This window comes from Siphateles boraxobius, unplaced genomic scaffold (assembly GCF_051911475.1).
Source record: "Siphateles boraxobius isolate OS27281-9 unplaced genomic scaffold, OSU_SipBor_1 142, whole genome shotgun sequence".
NCBI classification, from domain to species: domain Eukaryota; kingdom Metazoa; phylum Chordata; class Actinopteri; order Cypriniformes; family Leuciscidae; genus Siphateles; species Siphateles boraxobius.
In genome coordinates, this window is record NW_027508747.1 from 40,045 (window position 1) to 56,978 (window position 16,934).

General features: G+C 50.9%; 1 protein-coding gene across 2 annotated transcripts in view; it reads left to right on the plus strand.

Moving 5' to 3' along the window:
* mlip (muscular LMNA-interacting protein) overlaps positions 1 to 10,550 on the plus strand; it is a 36,370-nt gene extending 25,820 nt beyond the window's left edge. For both annotated transcript variants that reach the window (XM_077230320.1, XM_077230319.1), the window contains exon 11: positions 9,479 to 10,550. In XM_077230320.1, the coding sequence (XP_077086435.1) occupies positions 9,479 to 9,640 (162 nt within the window). In that variant the 3' untranslated portion in view covers positions 9,641 to 10,550. The remainder of the gene's footprint in view (positions 1 to 9,478) is intronic.
* Positions 10,551 to 16,934: the final 6,384 nt, after the last annotated feature.

A 16,934-nucleotide genomic window follows, 5' to 3' on the forward strand; every position in this document is an offset into this window, starting at 1 on the left:
AATAGGCCAGAATAGGTGTGGCCTTGGCCTATACATACGCTCGACAGGCTGATACAAACTGATTTTCATCTCTTCAGCGAAGCACCTCTGCACACTACTGAAAGAGTGTGTTTAAAGTCCCACCGAGGCCAGACAAATCGCCATTTCTCAAACATTTCTCAGCTCCTCTTAGTTTGAGCAGCTGAAAATGTCAATATTGCAGCACTACTGCATCGCCGGATCCGGAGTGAGAAGCCGCGCCGTCTGATAGTAAGCCTTCAGAGCGAGCTATTGCCATGGTGACTCTGAGGACTCACCTGGCATTTTTTTCCGCCCGCTGTAGTGCCTCAGCTCTGTAGTGCCAATATTTCTCAGCTCCTCTTAGTTTGAGCGGCTGAAAATGTCAATATTGCAGCAATGAGCCTGTTGTATAACACGCACGCCTGCAAGCAAACGCCGACACACACAAAACTGTGATGACGCTCTCTTATCCGCTCGTTCAGTTCCAAGAAAATGCGACTGTTCCAGTGTATTTTGCAGTAATCAAGCCGGTACCATGCAAATGCCGTTTCCACGGCGATCCAGAAAAATCATATTAGCAGTGTATTTTCTTGTATTCCGGCCACAGACGATGGTGTTATGAGTGTTATAAAAATGCCCACTGCCCAGTGTTCATTTCTACACACAAACACAGCCTGCCACAGTGCAGGGCTCGCACAAATGAGATCGACTCATGTCAATTGTGCATTAAATGTTGTGAATGTGCCCACAACCTAGTGCCCACAAACACTTCTCACTGCATGTGCCACGTTTTCTGTAAAAGAAACCAACACACATACAGTCTGTTATGAGTGTTGTAAGAATGCCCACGTCTCAGTGCCCATTCCCACACACAGACACAGCCCGCCACAGTTCAGGGCTAGCACAAATAAAATCGATCATGTTGATTGTGCAAGAAAATGTAGTGAAGGTGCCCACGACACAGTGCCCACAAACACTACACAATGCGTGTCCCACGGTTTCTGTAAAAACGAAACCAACACACATTCAGCCAGCACAAGCCGACGGTGTTCTCAGTGCAGTGAGTGTGCCCGCTGTCCCGTGCCCACATTCCCTCACAGACACGCTCAACCCCACAGGGTTTGTCCCGCTCGCTCTCTCTCCACAATCTGTCATAGAGAAATCGAGCACGACCAGGCTGCCCGCCGCGATCGGCGCGGCCCCCCGCCTCGCACGCTGTAAGCACAGTGTTTATGTCTCAGCACACCGAAGCTCTGCGGCCGCCGCTATGCCGTGGCCAGAGCCCGGATTTCATTCTACCTCTAGCTATTCACGCAGATGCGTGGGCAAAACTTCCCGTGGTATCAGAATGGGTTTTGAACACTATAAAAAGAGGCTATTCGCTACAGTTCGCTCGACGTCCCCGCCGATACATGGCGTAAGTTGAAACCACGGTAAACAACGAAGTATCTAATCTACTTCGAGCCGAAATAGCGAAACTACTGAGCAAAGGGGCCATAGAACCTTTATCTCAGAGCGAAGGGGGGCTATACAGCAGATATTTTCTGGTACTGAAAAAAGACGGGGGTCTCAGACCCATTCTAGATCTACGGCAGCTGAACAGATCGCTTGTGAAGCGTCAGTTCAGGATGCTGACAACAAGGAAAATCCTTGCGCAAGTTCGCCAGGAAGGCTGGTTTATGTCAATAGATCTGAAAGACGCCTATTTCCAAATACAAATAGCGTCACGTCACAGGCAATTCTTGAGATTCGCCTTCGAGGGCCAGGCATATCAATACACAGTCCTGCAGTTCGGCCTGTCCCTAGCACACCGTATATTTACGAAGTGCATGGACGCGGCTCTCGCACCCCTGAGACTTCAGGGCATGTGAGTCATGAACAACTTGGACGATTGGCTGATTCTAGCTCGATCACAACCAGAGCTCATAGAACACAGAACCACATTACTCGAGCATCTCGAGAATCTGGGTCTGACAGTCAATTGGGCGAAGAGTTCGCTGTTTCCCAGCCAGAAAATATCTTTTCTGGGAACAGTGCCTAACTCGCTGTCTATAACAGCACGTCTGTCGCAGAAGTGCGGACTGGACATTCAGCACGCCGCGAAATCCTTCCGCCGCAGCTCTATAGTCACGCTCAAAAGGTTTCAGAAAATGCTGGGCCACACAGCGTTTTACATTAATTCAAAATTAAGGATAATTTTTGGCTTCAATATCTTGTGGAAAAGAGGTTTTCCCCATAGCGTAAGCTATTACGCAGTACTCGTTCCCTCTCTAGAGAGAACGTCTTGTTACGTATGTAACCCTCGTTCCCTGAGTAGGGAACGGAGACGTTATGTCGGATGACGACGAATGGGGGTTTCGCCTAGAAAGCCAATCATCTTCGTGTATTACAAAACGAGCCAATGGCAATGAAATGCCATGGGTCTGCGGAATTTGCATAGCGTATCTCCGCCCCACCGCGTGGGTATAAAAGGAGGACGCCGGCAACATGCAGGTATGTCTTCGCTGAGGAGCCGAGACTGAACTCAGTCTACCCAGCGGTACAGCGGAAGTGCCAGGGAGATGTAACGTCTCCGTTCCCTACTCAGGGAACGAGGGTTACATACGTAACCGAGACGTTCCCTTTCGTAGTCACTCCGAGTAACATCGGATGACGACGAATGGGGGTCCCCGTGTAATCACGCCACCTTCACAGCTGTCTTCCAGTGCCTGCGAAAGTCTGATCCCCCTGTCGTGATACTGGCACGGACGAAGGAGTCCTACCTAACACAGGAATACCAATGTACACTGGGAAGCATATCTCAGAGGAAATATGCCGCAGCATGCCTACCCGTAGGGAGGACTTAAGAACACACATATGGCCGGGGGGCTTCATATGGAGGAACGCTGGAGTGACCAGCCCGAGGGGTGGCAACTTTCAACTCCAGGAGTGGCAAAGTGACTTGCCAAGGGAAAGACACATGCTCAAGGAGGCTTACAGTGGGAATACACATGTGGGGGTTACTCAGGGGAGGAACCATGCACATGGAGGCACCTAGCCGACGCACAGGCAATAGACACTGGCGCCAGCGTCAATAGTGCTGGAGGAACTCAGGGCTTCAGAGAGGAAGGCTCACCTGAGGAAATATATCGCACGTATACAGTCCGTGGAGTGGAATGGCGAGCAAGCGAAGACACCTGAGCGGGTCCAGTACTAGCTGACTGAAGCGAGTACACGAGAGGACACAGGCTCCACTCGTAGTTTATAAAATCTGGCGAATGTGTTGGGTGTCGCCCAGCCTGCAGCTCTACAGATGTCTGCCAGCGAGGCACCATGTGCTAGAGCCCAAGAGGAAGCCACACTCCGGGTGGAGTGGGCTGTCACACCAAGGGGGCACGGTCGGCCTTGCTGTTGGTAAGCCAAAGCAGTGGCGTCCACTATCCAGTGGGACAACCCCTGCTTTGAGAGAGCCTTTCCCTTCAGTCTCCCACCATAACAGACAAAGAGCTGTTCTGAGGTCCTGAAACACTGCGTCCTGTCTACGTAGGCACGGAGAGCGCGTACTGGACAGAGCAGTGCCAAGGCTGGGTCTGCCTCCTCCAGGGGAAGCGCTTGCAGGTTCACCACCTGGTCCCGGAAGGGAGTGGTGGGAACCTTGGATACATATCAAGGCCGGGGTCTCAGGATCACGTGAGAGTGACCGGGCCCGAATTCCAGGCACGCTTCGTCAACGGAGAATGCGTGCAGGTCCCTAAACCTCTTGATGGAGGCCAATGCAACCAGGAGCGCTGTCTTTATAGACAGGAACATAAGCTCAACTGATTGCAGAGGCTCAAAGGGAGGCCTCTGTAAGGCATTTAACACCACAGAGAGGTCCCAAGAGGGAAAGAGAGGAGGGTGAGGATGATTCAGTCTCCTCGCTCCTCTCAGGAACCTGACGATCAGGTTGTGCTTCCCTAGAGACTTACCTTCAACTGCTTCGTGATATGCGGCGATAGCGGCCACATACACCTTCAGGGTGGAGGGAGACAGCCTTCGCTCCAGCCCATCTTGCAGGAAGGAAAGCACGACAGAGATCGGGCATCTCCTGGGGTCTTCTCAGCGAGAAGAGCACCAGTTGACGTAGAGGTTCCACTTCAACGCATAGACATGTCTCGTGGACGATGCTCTAGCGGAAGTGATGGTAGCCGCCACCGCTGGTGGCAGGGTACTCAAACCTGCCTCGTCCCGTTTAGGAGCCACATGTGGAGACTCCAAAGATCGGGTCGAGGGTGCCAGAGGGTGCCCCGTCTCTGAGAAAGGAGATCCTTTCTCAAAGGAATTGGCCAAGGAGGTGCTGTCGTGAGGAGTATCAGTTCGGAGAACCAGGTCCGGGTGGGCCAGTACGGCACAACCAGAATGACCTGCTCCTCGTCCTCCTTGATCTTGCACAAGGTCCGTGCGAGAAGGCTCACTGGGGGAAGAGCATATTTGCGTAGGCCCCACGGCCAGCTGTGCGCCAGTGCATCTGTGCCGAGGGTGCCCTCGGACAGGGAGTAATACAGGGCGCAATGGAATGAGTCGTGGGAGGCAAACAGGTCTATCTGTGCGTCCCCGAACTGGTCCCAGATCAGCTGGAACGACTGGGGATGGAGTTGCCGGGAACGGGCCGAAACCGTGACAGCTCGTCTTCTGACTCCATAAGAGGAGGTGGCGTGCCAGTTGCGACATACGGCGGGAGCGTAGACCACCCTGACGGTTGATGTACACTACTGTCGCGGTATTGTCTGGACGGACTAGTACGTGTTGACCCTTGAGCAACGTGCGAAAACGGTGCAGAGCAAGGCGTACTGCCAACAACTCGAGGCAATTGACATGCAGAAGACGCTGGGGTCCTGTCCAGGAGCCCGCGGCAGCATGTCCGTTGCACATGGCGCCCCAGCCCGTGGAAGAGGCATCTGTGGAGACAACAACATGCCTGGAAACTCGTTCTAGGGGAACACCGGCCCGTAGAAAACTGAGGTTCCTCCACGGGGTGAAGGTCTGACAGAAGGTCGGAGTTACTGGAACTCGGAGCGTGCCATGATGCCATGCCCACCTCGGGACTCGATCGCGAAGCCACAGCTGAAGCGGTCTCACATGAAGTAATCCGAACGGCGTTGCCGCGGCTGCAGATGCCATATGCCCCTGGAGCCTCTGAAACAATTTCAGTGGGACCGCACTCTTGCCATCGAACTGTCGAAGACAAGTCAGCAGTGAGTGTGCGCGCTCGCTCGTAAGCTGCGCGGACATAGCGACCGAGTCGATCTCCATACCGAGAAAAGAGATCCTCTGCACGGGGCAGAGTTTGCTCTTCTCCCAGTTGACCCGAAGGCCCAGACGGGCTAGGTGCCGGAGCACTAAGTCTCTGTGTTCGCAAACCTGATCTCGAGAGTGAGCCAGTATTAGCCAGTCGTCGAGGTAATTCAGGATGCGAAACCCGTGTTCGCGTAGGGGAACAAGGGCTGCCTCGACGACTTTCGTAAAGACGCGAGGAGACAGAGCCAACCCGAATGGGAGAACCGCGTACTGGTATGCCTGCCCCTCGAAAGCAAACCAGAGAAACGGTCTGTGTCGAGGTAAAATGGAGACATGAAAGTGGGCGTCCTTCAGGTCTATCGCTGCAAACCAATCCTGTGGCCGCACGCATTCGAAAATGCGTTTAGCCGTGAGCATCTTGAACGGCAGCCTGTGAAGGGAGCAGTTCAAGACGCGCAGATCCAGGATCGGCCGTAACCCACCGGTCTTCTTGGGGACAATGAAGTACGGGCTGTAAAACCCTGACTTCATCTCGGCTGGAGGGACAGTCTCGATTGCACCCTTCGCCAGCAGGGTAGCAACCTCCGCTCTCATGATTGGGGCATTGCCTCCGACCATAGTGAAGCGAACTCCCCTGGAGCGGGGAGGAGACCGTGCGAACTGAATCGCATAGCCGAGCCTGATAGTTCAGGCGACCCAACGGGACAAGCTGGGAAGCTCTAACCAAGCTGACAGAAACTGAACCAGCGGGGTCATGCGAACCAGAGGCGTCCCCCCGGAGGGGCAGCGAAGCGGAGTGACCGGCCCAGGCAAGGGTGGCATAGCGGCCCGGTGCGGGGGCGCGGACATGATCCGCGTCCTGACAGTGGAGACCAGGGAAGGACCAGCGTTCCACGGGGGTCTGCTCTGCCAGGGGTCTGGCGACAGAGGGGGACGAGAGTGGTGAGGTCCGGGGACGGCACACACTGTCATCCGCACCCTCTGCGACAGAGGGGGACCGGAGTGGCGAGGCCCGGGGGCGGCGCACACTGCGGTCCGAGAACTCTTTGACAGAGAGGGATGAGAGCGGCGAGGCCCGGAGGCGTCGCGCACTGTCAACCGGCTCTGTGTGCGCAGTGATAGGTGTATCGGTTCTTTCTTTGACCATAATAGGGTACTGCCCACCCGTGGGTGAGAAGCGGGAGAACAAAAGATTCTCCCCCGGCCCTCCGCCGGGGGAAGGAGGGGGCCTGCAACCACCTCCTGGGAAAAAAACGACACCATCACTGAGCAGCCCGTCTCAGGAGCGCCGCTTAGCCTGGCGTTTAGCGGGGCGCGGGGCTGGAGAGGGCTGAGGAGCCTACCTGCGGCCTCCTCCACGACCCGGCCCGGGTGAAGGCTTCTGCAGGGGCCGTGCGGGAGGGGAGGGAGCCACAGGAGGGCGCCCTCGGCGGCGAGCAGGCTGAGGCGTCTGTACCGACAGCTGGGTGAAGGCAGCAGCAGGCCGTCGGGGCAGAATATGTTTGATCGCCTCAGACTGCTTCTGTGCGGTTGAGAACTGCTGGGCAAAGTCCTCAACCGCTCCGCCGAAGAGGCCGGCCTGGGATATGGGGGCGTTGAGCAGACGAGTGTGCTCGGCGTCCCGCATATCAGCCAGGTTCAGCCAAAGGTGACGCTCCTGGACCACAGAGTTGGCCATCACCTGACCCAGGGAGCGTGAGGCCACTTTCGTCGCTCGGAGAGCGAGGTCAGTGGCGGCACGCAGCTCATCAAAGAGCCCTGGGTCAGTCCCCGCCTTGTGCATATCTCTGAGCAGCTGGGCCTGGTAGACCTGCAAGGTGCTCATCGCATGCAGAGCGGCGGCCGCCTGTCCTGCAGCTCTGTGAGATCTCGCCACGAGGGTGGACGAAAATCTACAGGCCTTGGACGGGTGCTTAGGAGTACCACGAGATGAAGCACTCTGAGGACACAGTTGCATGGCAACAGAGCGTTCAACCGGGGGAATCCCAGTGTACCCATGGGCGACCGCCCTATCGAGGGGGGGGAAGGCGGAGAAAGCTGACGAACGTACACGGGAGGTCAAAGGAGCCTTCCATGACTTCGCCAGCTCCTTGTGCACTTCCGGGAAGAATGGTATTGAGGTTGGCTGTGGCTGTGAGGCGGCAGCTTCACCCAAAAACCAATCATCCAACCGCGAGCGCTCAGGGCAGGGCGGAGGGGTCCACTCAAGCCCGATGCTCGCGGCGGCCCGGGAGAGCATGGCTGTCATCTTGGGATCTGATACGGACAACGCTGGAACTCCAGAAGGAGGCAACGCAGCTTCATCGTCACTTCCCGATTACTCGTGCCTGCCTTGTAATGCCGCGATCGACATCGAGTCCTCCTCTGGAGCGCCGAATGAAATACGCGGGGCATCAGTAGATGGACCCGGTAAATTCACCGCAGCACTCGCGGGTTGCAACACTGAAGAGGGGGGTGTGGTCCGAGGACGCATCGTCGGATTGTTCCACACCGTCACCGTCAAGTCACCCTGTCCACCAGACGAATTACCACCTCTCGTGGAGGGTGTAGATCGGGTTGTGGATGAGGGGACTCTCTTTCTCGAGTGAGATCATTGAGTCTCGACCTTAGTGTTGCGATGGCCATGTTTCCACAGAAGGAACATGAGTCATCCACAAGCGCTGCTTTAGCGTGCTCAAAGCCCAGACACGCAAAGCAGCGATTGTGCCCATCAAAGGAAGGCAGGAATCGACCGCACCCAGAAGAACACGGGCGAGACATCTTTAAAAAGACGTGCCACGTGCAGCTCTTTTAGAGAGGAAAACTCAGCGATGCTGAGGCGACCAGGGAGAACACACAGACTGGCAGATCACTGCTCAGATCGCAGGCAATGTGAAACTCGCTGGGAACCGCCGTCAGACCAACACCGGAGAGTTCGCTCGTCTCGAAGAGAAGATGATGTCACTGAAACTCAGGATTTGGCTTGTGGAGTTAATAGAAGCTCTTGGCTCCGAAGCGAAAACATACCTGCATGTTGCCGGCGTCCTCCTTTTATACCCATGCGGTGGGGCGGAGATATGCTATGCAAATTCCGCAGACCCATGGCATTTCATTGCCATTGGCTCGTTTTGTAATACACGAAGATGATTGGCTTTCTAGGCGAAACCCCCATTCGTCGTCATCCGACGTAACTCGGAGTGACTACGAAAGGGAACCGAGGTTACGTTAGTAACCGAGTACGTTTTCCTCAAAAACCTTCATTTCTTTTCGACTGAAGAAATAAAGACATGAACATCTTGGATGAAGTGGGGGAGAGTAAATTATCAGGAAACTTTATTTCTGAAGTGAACTACTCCTTTAACCCAGGGTTTAGGACTCTATTGTGAAATGGCAGCGCATTATGAACATCCAGGATTAATTCTTAACCCCGGGTAAATCATGAGCAATGTGAAACATGAAGCCAGATAACAGGATGTAGTTTACCCAGGGTTTATAATGACCCAGGGTTAACTATTTCAACCGTGAAAAGCCCTTATATCAGGGTATACCATTTGCAATCTCATTAAATCTATCCCAGGTTTATTAATATTTGCATAATGGCATGGTAAATTTATTAACAGGTGGTGTGTTAAGCCCCTTTCACACAGAGATTCCGGAAAAAACACGGATAAAGTGACCTGGGATTTGACCCGGGTTCATTTGACTTTGGTTCATTCACAACCCGTATAAATCCCATAAAGACACGTGACATCGATGTGACATGTAATGTCTCAGCAGCGTCTATAGTTTGCTTATGAGCTGCGATTTCTCTCTCCACGCTTGTGCATTTTTTTGTCTGATTCAATCATAAACTAGCGCATTACTGTTTCACGCTGGCGAACGATCCCGGCTTCAGCACCATCATTACGACACGGCACTGATCACGGCTTTTGTTCACACAGCGCGCGTTCCGGGACTGAACACAGCAATGTTACTAGCTCCGCAACCCGGCATCGATCCCGGCATCAATCCCGGGTCATGTTTGCGTTCACACAGAAGGTGTTCTGGCATTTTCCCAGCAATTTCCCGAGATCAACGCGCTGTGTGAAAGGGGCTTTAGTGTTACAATCCTAAAAAATATAAGCTTTTTATTTTTATAACTTGATAGTTTTGTGAGACCATTTTGCTTCAGTGGTTTGATGATAAACTTCAGTTTCTCAGGCTCTTCTCATGTTTCATTAGTAAGCAATGCATGTGTTTTCAGTTTGCCAGCAGTGGTGAACCCCGAGCTGAAGGTGGAGGAGCTTCAGACCCGCGGTCAGCTTGTGGAGAGCGGAGAGGAGACTGTAAGACCAGACTAACATCTCTGATCACGCAGACACAAGATCCTCCCACCTCCAGCAACATCCAGGAGACGCACATATGAGGCCAACAACAGAGCCTGATCTGATTCTAACTGTGACTACACATCAAAATGGTTGTTCAATGCAACACACGCCAAGCATTATTCATTCCACTATTAAAGGTGCACAAAAGCAGTTGAGATTAATTGTCCCTTCGTGGTGGAAAATTTAAATCAAAAGGCAATTTAATATCATTGACAAAACGCCAATACTCTCCAGATAACATCAGAATCATCAGAACCTCATCAAGGACATTCAGATTTCATCTTAAAATCAAAAGAAATATATATTTTGATTTTGTTTTGTTCCATATTTGATGAAATTAAACACCTTTTCTCAGTTACCCTTTTGGTAACACTTTACATAAAGCTTTATGTATAATGCATTATACAAGTATGTTTAATGCATCAATTATGCACCTTATAATGCATTGTATAATCGCAATAATAATTAAAACCACAGTTATAACACAAATATATACATTGTTACTCATTTAGAAAGCTTAATGCATTAAAACTCAAGACAAACAATTGTATAATTGTAATAATTGTAATAATAATGTAATAAACAATAATTGTAACTCAAGGTTACAATTATTTATGCAAACATGTAATGTTTATACATTGTTTAATGTCGAACGACAGGCTTACCTTTTTTATTATTTTTTTCTTGTTGATTTTGCTGTGAAATGTGACTAATTTTTGTAACATGAGAGACTTTAAATAATAGACATGTAATTACAGCCGTCGAGTCAAAGAGAGATTGCTCTGAGAATGGCCTTACTGTCCGCATCACATCTACACAGTGCCTTTGATAGGATGTGGCCTTTTCAAATCAGTTAATAATGAATATAATGCCATGTCTAAGATATTTCTCTGTACTGTTTGAACTCAAAATTCATATTATAAATTTTATTCTTATGTTTGCGGTCTAGATTCGTTGGGTTTTGACGTCCTTTTCTTATGGCCTCTTTCTCCAAGTACTCAACTCAAAATCCCCCTTGCTTGCAAAAACCACTAAGATATTTCATATGTGTCGTATGTTTTTTTTTTTTTGACCTTACAATCACTTTTCATTTAGACCACAGAGTAGGTCTGATATTAGATAAGTTAATAAACCATTTACTGCAGATATGCAGTTCTGTCAAAAGCTGCATAATTGGAGCCTGGAGAAAATCAATATCGGCCCAGTCAATACTTGCCTGATTACTCTATAGGGTTTCCCAACTGTGCATTCTCTGAAAAACTGAACATTTTACCAGAAGTTTTGTGGATCATCCAGGTGGGCTTGGGAAAACAAGAGACATGCCTCATTTTATCTAATATACCAACGCTATCTCACGACCAATTCGTATGAGTGATTTAAAGGTGGCTAATTCGTACAAATTCGTACGACCTCACTCATACAAATTCGTACAATTTGTCTAAACCCACATGATGGTTAGGTTTAGGGGCGGGGTCAGGGGTAGGTCATTCGTACGAATTCATACGAACTGGGTAACTTGTAAAATAAGTTACGATTTAGCAAAAATCTTCCTAGTTCGTACGAGTGAGGTCACATCAATTCGTACAAATTAGACACCTTTGTAAAATTCGTACGAATTGCCGTGAGATCGGGTTGAATATACTGTATCTATTTTTTTTTTTTTCATTTGGTGTGTGTTGTCTTTTCATGAACACCATTCTTGTTGAACCTATTCTTCAACAAGAATAAATATTTACACTAAAGAGGTGATAAACACCTATTTTTCTGATAGTGGACACATGAACAAAGACATTCACAGTTTGTAGTTCCCTTTCGAGGGAACTCGCGATGCGTCAACGACGCTTTGGGAACGCTCCCAGCGTGAATGCGTCTGAAGCATCTATGTCAACTAGTCCAATGGAAGGAATGAATGTCACGGGCGGGTGACGTCATGACCAGGAAGTGATAAAAGAGCATCCGGTGCAAACCGGCATTAGCTTCTGTTGCCTCAGCAAGCGATCTGTGTCAAACTGTCTGTTATATTTACTGTTGTCTGTCTGATATATATATTTATGGAAACTAAACAATTGCACAAACTCTGTGTTCTCCCTGCTCGCGCTATTTAACGAGTAGGGACACACACGAGCTTTGTGTGATGTGTTTGGGAGTAGAGCATGCGGTATCAGCCTCCGAGGGGGCTGATTGCCAACATTGTGAGAAGCTTTCGCTTCGCATGCTCCGCTCCCGCCTGTCACTTTTCGAGGAAAGTGGCCGGGCTCGCAATTCTCAGGGTGACAGGTCCCGCGTCTGCCGAGGCTGCGCGGAGAATGCATTCCTGTGGATCGCGAATAGGATCTCTTTACGGGGTTGGAGACGGGTCCGCGGATCTTATCTCCTCCCTTTCCACGAGGGATCCAGTGCTCTCTCGCCGGTCTCGGAAGCCCGCGCTGCGGTCTCTTCCGCCCGGGGAGAGAGAGAAATCAATGCTTCAGTGCTCTACCTCCGAGGAGGTAGATGTGCTGGGCATTGAAAGTGACACAATCATGGGGGAAGTGAATTTGCCATCTCTTTCCCCAGCGTATGAGAAATATATATAGCCTATATATATATATATGATAGTTTATATATTATATATAAAATAAAGTGAATATATATAAAAAATATATATAAAAAATAATAAGCTGGTGGAAGTGTTTACTAAGGCTGTAGATAAATTAAATATTTATGGCCAGCAGAAATAAGGGGGCACTCGTCCTAAAAATAAAATAAATTAAACGAGTTTCCTTCCCTCTATTTTTCCACCTCCATCACGGGGCCTTCCATTTTTCCCGATCTGCACAGCGAGCTGTCTAGATCATGGAAAAAGCCTTACTCCTCTTGTCTTTTAGCCCCCACATTCATGTATATTCAGATATTTGGGGGTTAAGAGGGTATGGCTATGGGGCAATACCCCGGGTAGAACAGACGCTTGCGAGCTATCTGTCTCCCGGTTCAGTATCGTACCTGAAGGCGTCGGCTTCTCTCACTAAACCATTAAAGAAAACTATTTTTTAATCTAGTGGGAAAAGCATATATGGCAGTGGGTCTAGCATGGGCCTGCTTGCACACCATAGCAGTGCTACAAGCATATCAGGCTGACCTGCTGCGGTATTTGGACAGAAGTGAGGGAGTTTGGCCCGATGGGGTTTGAGAACTCCGTCGGGCCACAGATTTATCTCTCAGGCATGGCAGCCCTTGTGGTCACTGAGAGACACCTCTGGCTCAATTTGATGGGAATCATGGAGAAAGATACAAGATAATCTCTCCCTCGCTATGTCCAACCCCCTGGGCCTGCTGGGCGTGAGCAGCTCCAGCCGTCTAGTTTCTCATACACAACACAGCAGCCAAAGCCTTCAAAGCAGAAGCCGGATCCGAGGACCGTTCTTCACGCTGAGAAGGCTGCGGCTCAAAAGAAAAGGTCTGGCGCCACCGGCGTCAGACCGGTGAGGGCAGCCCCAACCGGGGTGGAATGGTGTACACCTCATTATACGGTGCCCTTTCCATCTCGGTGCCCTCAGGGGACCGTTCTGCCAACCCCGCCACCCTTGGTGCTTCGGGGCGCAGCGGTCTTCAGCGAGCTTCTGGCGCAGCGTCAACTCGACATTGCGTCGGAATGCGCCCTCTGAGGGGGGTTCGAAAACAGTCAGTTCGGGTGGTTCCTGCCAGTATGCTTCAGGTCCCCGAACTGGCTGTCTTTATTACACCAGAGGCCAGCCTCGAGGGGCTGGTTCCCTTGGTAGATTTTCTGGCAGCGCGGAAGCTACTGCCAAATATATCTCTATGGGTCCTGCAGTTAGTAGTAAGAGGCAGATTTGGTTCTCGTCCTCCAGGCTACAACGGGGTGTTGCTCACGTTAGTGCATTCCGAGCAGGCTCTGGTAATGGAGCAAGAGGTAAAGGCCCTGTTAGCAAAGAAAGCTATAGAGCAGGTGTACTCACCCGACATTGCGTCGGGTCTTTACAGTCGTTATCTCATTGTTCCAAAAAAGGATGGAGAGCTGCGTCACATACTAGATCTTCGTCTGTTGGAGTGTTTGGTGCTGGAACTCAAGTCCAAAATGCTGACACTCAAACAGATCGTGACTCAAATCAGATCCGAGGACTGGTTTGTCACGATAGATCTAAAAGACGCATACTTCCATATCTCCATCCTCCCTCAGCACAGGAGGTTCCTGAGGTTTTCTTTGGGGCAAAGAACACCAGTATCAGGCACTTCCTTTCGGTCTAGCTCTATCACCCCGCACATTCACGAAGCGTGTAGACGCAGCTCTGGCCCCGCCAGGCTGCAGTGCATATGCATTCTGAATTGCATAGATGACTGGCTGATTCTAGCGGAATCAGAACAGTTAGCGGTTCGGCACCGAGGTGTCGTTCTCGCTCCTATGCAGATGTTGGGGTTGAGGCTCAATGCCAAGAAGAGTGTGCTTTCTCCAGTACAGAGAACCACTTTCCTTGGTGTGGTATGGGATTCAGTGACGATGCGGGCCACTCTGTCGCCCGTTCGTGTAGCTGCTATCCTAACAGCCACAAAAGAGCTGAGGCTAGGCCAGTCACGCACTGTAAAACAGTTAGAGAGACTGTTGGGTCTTGTGACAGCAGCGTCCAACGGGATAACTTTTGGCCTGCTGTACATGAGACCTTTACAGTGGTGGCTCAGGACCAGAGGGTTCTCCCCGAGGGGAAACCCACTTCGTATGATCAAGATCACGCGGCGGTGTCTCCGCACCTTGGTTATATGGAGGAAACACTGGTTCTTAACCCAGGGTCCGGTGTTGGGAGCTCTTTGCCATCGAGTTGTGATCTCGACAGATGCTTCCCTCACCGGCTGGGGAGCGGTATTGGAAGGCCGCTCAGCTCAGGGCTTGTGGAGGAGTCATCATCTCTCTTGGCACATGAATTGCCTAGAGATGATGGTCGTCTTCAATGCGTTGAGACATCTCCTCCCAGACCTGAGGGGCCATCATGTGTTGTTCAGGAACAGTGACTGTTAGGCCTCAGGGCAGCAGCGTCCAATGTGATACCCTTTGACCTGCTGTACGTGAGACCTTTACAGAGGTGGCTCAGGACCAGAGGGTTCTCCCTGAGGGGAAACCCACTCCTTACGATCAAGATCACGCGGCAGTATCCCCGCGCCTTGGTTATATGGAGGAAACTCTGGTTCTTGACCCACAGACAACACGTTGGTGGCCTCTTATTTTGGTCCCTCAAGAAATTACGCTGTCTGAGGGCAGTGTATATTCCAGGGGGGGCCAGAATATTGGAGCAGACACCCTGTCGAGGCAGGGGCTGAGGCCAGGGGACTCCACCCCGAGGCGGTGGAGCAAATATGGGAGTTTTACGGCCAGGCAGAAGTGGATTTGTTCTCGTCTCAGCATACGACGCACTGTCCACTCTGGTTATCCCTCACTCAACCAGTCCCCTCGGGGCTGGATGCTATGGTGCAGACGTGGCCGAGGCTACGTCTGTACGCATTTCCCTCCGTTGCTCTGCTCCCAGGAGTTCTGGAGTGAATCCGCCAGGATGGAATAAGCCTATTTAGTAGCACCACCCTGGCCGAGCTGAATTTGGTTTGCGGACCTAATTTTTCTCCTCGACGGACCTCCCTTGGAGGTCCCGATCAGGAGAGACCTTCTGTCTCAGGCAGGGGATGCAATATTGCACCCCCGGCAGGGGATTTGGGAACTGTGGGTTTGGCCTCTGAGGGGGCCCAACTCATAGAGAGTGGTCTCTCAACCGAGGTTGTTTAGACCATTCTAAGCTCCAGAGCTCCCGCTACGAGGAAACTATATTCACTATTTCGAGAGTTTTTCACTTCTTGGTGTTACCAGCGTCAGTGGGATCCGGTTAACTGTTCAGTAAACACAGTATTCGAGTTTCTGCAAGAACGCTTTGTATCAGGTCTATGTCCTTCCACGCTTAAGGTATAATATGTGTGGCGGCCATTGCGGCTTTCCACGCCCTGGTGGGTAGTACATTTTTGGGTCGAGACCCCCTGATCACTCGTTTCCTTCGTGGCACTTTGAGGCATGCAACTTGCACTAAGGTGCTGGCTTGGGACCTTGCAATAGTTCTAGAAGGCCTATCTGGGGCTCCCTTCGAGCCCTTAGATTTGGTCTCAGAGAAGTTCCTTTCTTTTAAGACTATTTTCTGCTAGCTATTTCGTCCCTATAAGAGTCAGACCTTCAGGCCCTTTCGGTCCCCACCTGCCTTGAGTGCACCGGGATGGCCAAGGCAATCTTACCCGAAACATGGATATGTTCCAAAGGTGCCTACCATTATTCCGAGGCCTATTGTGCTGCAGGTTTCTGTCCTCCCCCATTTTTCGGACCAGGAAAAGCTGAACCTCTTGTGCCAGTGCGAGCACTGGACACTTATGTTCATCGGACTTCTCTGTCGAGAAAATCCAACCTATTGAGCATATAGATAGTCGAGACTATTCTTCTTGCTTGTGAGTCTTCTGGCCAACCATTTGGTGGTCAGGGGTCATTCCACTAGGAGTATGGCTTCTAAGCGTATTATCTGGAGTTCTCTCCAAGACGTTTGTGATGCGGCGGGCTGGTCCTCACCGCTCACATTCATGAGGTTTTACAGCTTGGACCTGGATGCTGCCCCAGGATCCCAGGTGCTTGGTGCAGTGTGACAACAGGCTGACACTCAGGCATTTGAAAGTCTGGCGTTTTGGGTATTCTCGTTCCCAAAGCGTCGTTGACGCATCGCGAGTTCCCTCGAAAGGGAACGTCTCAGGTTACGACTGTAACCATAGTTCCCTGAGAAAGGGAACGAGACGATGCGTCACCCTGCCATACTTCCTGCATCCCTGTGATCGGCTTGCTTCGGCAATTTTTGAAGCTAATGCCGGTTTGCACCGGATGCTCTTTTATCACTTCCTGGTCATGACGTCACCCGCCCGTGACATTCATTCCTTCCATTGGACTAGTTGACATAGATGCTTCAGACGCATTCACGCTGGGAGCGTTCCCAAAGCGTCGTTGACGCATCGTCTCGTTCCCTTTCTCAGGGAACTATGGTTACAGTCGTAACCTGAGACGTTTTCTGGAGGTCAACATGATATCAGTTTTGTTGCTGTCTCACACATCTGTCCTGGGGTGTGTTTCCCGTACAACGGCGTAACTCGATGCTTCACTACTATAGTACGATGCATCGTTGAAGAAATCAACTATCTAGTCACGACTGTTTCCTGAAACCATAGTGTCGCAAAGTGGTCGTTCAACCCCGCTGGTTTATTACGTCACACTAGTGGTGGAGTAATAACTTATTATAATGTAACTGTTTGAGATCGAATTAATGCTAGATT